We start from the raw sequence: 6,913 nt of genomic DNA on the forward strand, positions 1-6,913 counted from the left end.
TTTGTAGAGCTATGACCTAGAGTGCATACGATGTAAACTCTTAAAGTAGAAAGAACTTTTTTTCTCTGCACGAATATGAAGTTTGGCTTAACTAAGATCCAGATCAATTTTCAGATGTGCTCCACCCTATTAACCTTGGAGGTTACTTCAGGTCCCATTAGCACTACACCATAAAACCACGCTAACAAAAAGACTGAAAAAGCTTAAACAGCAGCTGATGAAGAATACACAAGAGACCATTAAGTAGAATTGCTGGATGCAAAGATATTTACTGGAAAGTAACAAACACTTCTTTTGGCATCACTGAAGATTCTTTGTGCTGAACAAGAAGACATTCCTATATCAAATGACAATTTAAGACTCACTGATTCCCATCAACCAAATCCGATGCTTCTCATATATGCTTTGACTTGAAAGTAACAATATAGCTTTAATATTTTTAGGTCTAGTAGACAAAACAAATGTAAGAACTGTAGCATCTGAACTCTGTAAAATAATGTAAAATTTAAACTTACATATATTTCTGCATGGATAACTGAAGATCCTTTGCTATCCAAGTTAAAAACACTTTTTCCAGCAATTTTAATCAAAAGGACAATTCATTATCTACATTATCAAAAGTGCTTTATTTCTTACTTTCAGACCGAGAGTTAAATCGCTACCCTTACTCCAGTTAAAATAAAGTCAGGATGGGCTTCATTCCTATCTGGTCCACATAGCAAAACTGAAATTGTACATACAGTTTTTTTATCAAAGCAAGAGGTAAAAACCAGGATATATTAACACTTTTAAGGGATGCATTAACAAGCTATACTCATTATACGAATATTTGTTACTACACACTAGTAAGTTCAGCAAGTGTGCAGTATCTGACATGGTTTAAAAGCTACTAGATGCCAAAGAAGAGCAATTGCACTACACTCAAAAGCAGTTCAGAAAAATATGATGTAATTAAATTATTCATTAACTTATCATATTAAAAAAACTTTTCAAAACTATTCTATACATCATCCTTTTCAAGAAGATTACAGAAATACTCTGAAACCTTCGCACGCACACTTATTTCACTTTTTTCCTGAATAGTGGCAATCTTCAAACCCTCTGTTAACTAACTTGGCATTCTTCTCACAGAAATCTTCTCCCATATCAGCCTGTCATATTTTCAGCAGCCTAGAAACAGAAGAAACATTTACTGTAAGTCACCAAAAGTAGACACCATGTGGCTTAAATCTTAACTATTTTAATTTACCTAGAGAACTTAAAAGTCTAAAAATAAGCTACTTATGAAAATTATAAAAGGGGTAGTGTTGCTCTCTAATGCAAACGTCTTTTTTTTTTTAAATAATGCTATCAGTTGCCATTAGCCTTTATTAACACAGCCATTACTGATTGTGTTAAATTGCACATCCTGTATCTGAGCAGCTTGTATCCTGTACCTTTCACCCTAATGCTTTCAAGAAGTGTTCAAATGCATTAATTTTTTTTCCTTTGGAGTTTACTACTTCATACATTTTGTAGTAATGACTATTCCTACTCACACAGACAAATTGACATAAAACTTAGAAGAATTACACTAATCATAACTGCACAAATCATGCTGCCAATTATTTGATCAAGGTCACCAGTATATATTTTTATTACTGAATAACTCAACCCAACCAACAAGGTACAGTCGTTGGGAGACTGACATTGGTAGATTTAAAGCCAGACAGGCAAAGGATAGCACGGGAATGATAAACCAGTAACAGCAAAGGAAGAAGTAAACCAGCCCTCAATTACTTATATACACATAGTTAAACATATACGTATGCACACATTTAAGCATGTACACAAATGTAAAATATGCATGAGTATAGAAAAATGTTAACAATAAAATAAAACATTTTAGCACCGGTGAAAAATAGCCCTGACTAGCATCCATCTAGTCAAAAATCTGTAAGGTGAATTTTCTAAGATTCAGAATGCTGTCTTCCAGAACAGAGATAGGCAGGCTAGATACAGGTTTCCCCTCCACCTCCCCAGAAATAAACAAATACAAGATACAGTGGAAAAGAAATCATGATGTTTAGGTAGACAGTAAAGAATTAAAATCCTTTAAAATGCAAGCGAAGATTTTTTGTTTTGTTTTAAACCACAGTTACTCTCTCCACTAGCTAAACAGGTAAATGTTAAATTATGAAAAGCCCTATACACACACACACCCACCATGAAATCCTCTCTTGTTTGTGTTTGGAGAGATCCAAAGCACAGGTGAATGTGGTAAATGCAATATGTGAAGACTACATTAGCAACTGCATGTACCTGTTTACAAGTACTGCTGCATCCCATTAGGCTTGAGGTTGTAGAATTGAGATCATATGGGTTAAAGGAGAGCAATCTATTTGTGATATGATGCAGATAAGGGGGCAAATGGTGGCTACAAATGCTCAGTCTGCGGGTTTTGGTTGTTGGGGTTTTTTTTCCCCCCTTCAAACAAGTTAATCTATTTCTGAAAAGATTTTATTCACACCATTTTTTGCTTCATGTTCCATTCAGTTGTATTCATTGCCTTTTCTATGGAACAGTTCATTTCCTTGATTTAAAAATTAGTCATATTAAAGTACAATTTACAAATTGAAGTGTAGCAAGTTAAACATACATCTGACTCTTAAAAACAAATTTATAAGCTTTTTAAGCAAAAGCATTACCTTCAGAGCTTCTGTAGCCTTACGCAGTTCTTTAATAACAGATGACAATGCTTCTGGATTTATCCCCTGTTCACAAAGTCGCACACAAATAGACAACGTCTCCATATCCAAGCCAGTGTTTAATATTCTTGAAATCTCAAACAAAACTACAACAGAAAAAATGAAAGCACTTTAGTCTCTACGAAGTTTCAATGATCAAAAATGTTATTCATCGACATTTCATTTCTACAGCAGTCTGTAAACATGGCAGATGTGGAAAGCTCTTGCAATCTGAACCTCAGCAACAGCATTCACATTTAGCTTTCCAGCATAAGCTAGAAGCCACAGCTTCTAACAGAAATACCATGCTTCTCTGGTTCAGCAGACTTAATGCTATATAATGGGTTTTGAAAAATAAAAAATAAGTGAAGAATTCAAGAATTAACATGCTTGCCAGTTACGTAAAAGGTAGGCTATAAAAATAATCCATGCTTTTGAACTCCAGATACTGACAAAGTCGTACTAAAATGACTGCAAGCACATTCTTAAAGCTTTTTACAGAGAATGTCAGCAGTTTTCCAGCCACCACCTTCAACAACTAAACCTAGCTTTAGGTCTAACACTAACATTGGTTTACAGATAAGCAATACTATTCAATTTTTACATGACCCGAATCAAGAGCAAGACCACATTTCAGCATGAAACCATTGGTAGGATATCCCCTGCCAGCTTTGTGCAGAAGCAAAGATCTCTCCCTCTCTCTGCTTCCAAGCCTTCCCTAGAAGGCCCCTTTTCTTGGATTCTCATAAACAGCTTGTTATATATGTAGCAGAACAACTCACTGAGATTTTATTTCTGGTTGTTATGGTAATCTCCATGCTGATGCTAAGCCTCTAGCAATACAGGTTGATTTTGAACAGATGTTATCCACAGGTGTTTCTGTAACCAAACCTCCCCCAAACTAGGAGAAAGTGAAGTAGAAGGTCTTTCTTACCATGTAAAACCAGCATGGCAAGTGACTACTGTCCACTCGACAGCTATAAAAATATTCTACTCTGGTATACACCAAAGACATACCGCAGCACAGCCTCAGTCACACTCACCCAGGCCAAGCCATGAAAGGCCTAACGCATCCAGTCAATCCCACTGAAGTCACAGCGAAATGTCAGATGCTATGAAAAAAACCCTCCAAGTGTGGTAATACTCGTGAAGGCCACACAGTTAGGCTGGATGAAGAACAGCCACGAGTTTAAGGCAAGACAGCAGTCTGTCAGACCAAAGCCCTAGCTACCAGCCACACAGGAAGCTTCCTTCGCCATGACAAGGCTTTCCTCTTCCCATCGACTTGAAAGCAAACCCTTCCAAGCGCACTACACACGTGCCCTGTCCACATGACAGCATCTTCTACGGCCAGATAAGGCAACAGCAAATTGACACGTTTGCAGTAAAATGCCATTGAATAGTAAGAGCTACAGAACCAAGACAGACTGACTTTCCAGAAATAAACAATTCTCTCTTTAATCATTTAAAGTTTATCATGAAATCTACTAAGCATGTAATGTATCTGAAGGCAGCGCAGTAAATGTAACTACAGGTAAGTTCCAATTTCCTACGTCACCAAGAGTTGTGGTCATCGGTTTCCAACAGAAAATATCTTCAGGTGTTGAGACAGCATCTTTGGCAGAGATGTAGCAGCTTCGTCACAAAAAATCTGAGCTCCTAACAACAATTCTGCAGAGAATAGCTCCTAAATATTTACCTCTGACACACTAGATTAAGCATTTTACTTTCCGAAACTACTAAAAAAACACTTTTATTAATACCAACTCATTCACTTCCATCAGGTGCCTGTTTCTTGTGCAGTAAGTTAAGACACAACACAGATTTTATGTTCTATTTAAAAAGGCCTAAAAAAATTATCCTGCAAATATTTTTCTACTCATTATGATGGGCCCTCATCAAGAAAAATCTAATTACATGGACACAGCTATCATAGTGTTTTACTTTCTCAGTTACTTCACCAAAGCACTTTACATAAATACTCTTATAAAGGAAATGTCAAAGATTAGTGCTATTTTGAACAGAAAAAAAACCCCAAACGATTTATTGAGTGTAGTGACAGTTCAAACATAAGGACGTTTCTATGATTCTTTTTAAGTAAATCTTTAAAGATCAATTGTATTTTTAAGTTAATAGAAATCTGTTTTCTTCTAAAAACAGCTGAATTCAGAAAGATTAAATTATTAATGTCTATCCTAAATAAAACATACACATTATTACACGGGCAGCCGGGGCTCCTAAACCTGAAGGCTAGTACACTTTCCATAGCATTGTCTTTGTCCTTAACCCTTTGTCCTTTTGCCTTTGTCTTTGTCCATTACTTTGTCCTTAAATCTACATATCATCCCTCCCATCTAAAACACTCCTATGGGAGTGGAGAGAGGGTAGGTGTCAAGCACAGCTACAGGAACTTAGTACCACCGTCCTTCCCAAACAAATCTCTCTCCATCTGCAGAGAACAGTCTCATCCTCTTGAAGTGTCACAACAGCCAGAGCAACCCTGCTAGCCCTGCCTTGGCCCCAGCAGCAGGTCAGAGTGGGCAGATCAGCAGCTGAAGCACTAATTTTTACACCAGTCCAACTCATGAAGGTCTTCACTAAGGAATCACTACGTAACAGCAGCCGTAACTACAACACAAGGGAAGACTGTGAGGAAAGAACAAGCGCAAAGCAGTGCCCCCCTGGACACAGTCTCTAGCCTCTCATGAGGGCATTTCTAGAGAAAGTCTTCATATTTAACAACCCTCGGGGGATTTATTTGACTGGATATAAGGAAGAAATTATTTACAGTGAGGGTGGTGAAACACTGGAACAGGTTGCCCAGACAGGCAGTGGAGGTAGCATCCCTGGAAACCTTCAAGGCCAGGTTGGACGGGGCTCTGAGTGATCTGGTCTAGTTGAAGACGTCCCTGCTCACTGCAGGATCGGTGGGCTAGAAGACCTCTAAAAGTCCCTTCCAACCTGAAGCATTCTATGACTCTTGGCAACTTTCCACTCTGCCTGAAATCCATGAGAGCTTTTGGCGTAGTCATTCCATGGAATCCCTGAGTTTCACACTACACATTGCTAAGAAACACCTGAACCTGCCAGCTTCGACTCCTCACAGCCAGGCTGAAACAGAAAGCGAACAACTGATCTTTAGTCACCCTGCTCATGCTTCTTATGGCTTGTAAGTCTCTGCAATATTCCCCACTGCTCCCAGTGCCACTCCTCTCACCTTCCCCATCCCAAACGGGCACCTTTTTTTGTATCAGAAACTACTCTGATTCTGTAACACTGACTGCCCTGCTCAGAACTTTTTAACTGTGGTCATTTCTTCGGTAACCCAGTTTGGTTTTCTGACACGAGCCATCCGCAGGAACAAGACGCTGGGGTTCAGACCAGTTCAGGTGCTGCCACTTGCAGCACCACAGGGCCGGTCCTTCCCACCACTTTAAACCCAAGACGCACAGAGCCAGGTTATGTACTCCGCATCGATCATTTCAAATAATCAGTAAAGAGCAGCAAATGCATATGTTTAAATGTTACATATTGTACGTTGATACTTAAAAATAACGTTATTCTAAATTAAAAGCCTAACAGCTCATTAAAAACCCCAGGAAGGGCCACACGAGGCCCAAAGAAGCCAGCACCGCTATGCCCTAAACCCGCAGGCAGCTGCAGGCCGCGACCCTCTCCACAGGGGCGGCGCCGGCGGTAGCGAAGAGCCGGCTCCGGGGCTCCCAACCCAGGAGCACCGGGGCAAGGTCCCCTCGGAGAGCCCGATCCAAGTCCCACCCCCCCCCCCCTCCCCGCCTCCACTACCCACCGTCCATCGTCTCCCGCACCGCGTTGAGGCTGGCGGCGTTGCTCGCCATGGCGACCCGGCGTTGCTGTCACCCGTCACCCGCCCCCCCTCTCACCCGGAAGTGGAACGAGGCCCCCCCCCCGCTCCCCTCATTTCCCCCCCTCCCCATTGCCCCCCACCAACGTCCTTCAAAAACTCCCGGCCCGCCCGCCCCACGTGACACCCCGAACGGAACCCGCTCTCTTAACAGCAGGAAGGAAAAGGGCGGGATTTCGTTCGAATTTGTGCAGCGGCTCCCCTGGCGATTGGCCCGTTCGAGAGCGGGGGGCAGCTCCGCCATTGGCCTGGCAGCCGGGACATCGCGTGGTGATTGGGCTTCGCCCGCGAGGGGGCGGGGCTA

At 41.1% G+C, this 6,913-nt stretch overlaps 1 protein-coding gene across 1 annotated transcript; it reads right to left on the bottom strand.

Moving 5' to 3' along the window:
- Positions 1–244: 244 nt before the first annotated feature.
- Positions 245–6,624, bottom strand: MZT1 (mitotic spindle organizing protein 1). The gene is made up of 3 exons (XM_075422895.1): positions 6,535–6,624; positions 2,688–2,833; positions 245–1,170 (listed from the first exon to the last, which is right to left on the bottom strand). The coding sequence occupies exons 1-3, from the start codon at positions 6,581–6,583 to the stop codon at positions 1,147–1,149; spliced, it is 219 nt and encodes a 72-aa protein (XP_075279010.1). The 5' UTR covers positions 6,584–6,624; the 3' UTR covers positions 245–1,146.
- Between the last annotated feature and the right edge of the window lie 289 nt (positions 6,625–6,913).

This window comes from Opisthocomus hoazin, chromosome 1 (assembly GCF_030867145.1).
Source record: "Opisthocomus hoazin isolate bOpiHoa1 chromosome 1, bOpiHoa1.hap1, whole genome shotgun sequence".
Lineage (NCBI taxonomy): Eukaryota > Metazoa > Chordata > Aves > Opisthocomiformes > Opisthocomidae > Opisthocomus > Opisthocomus hoazin.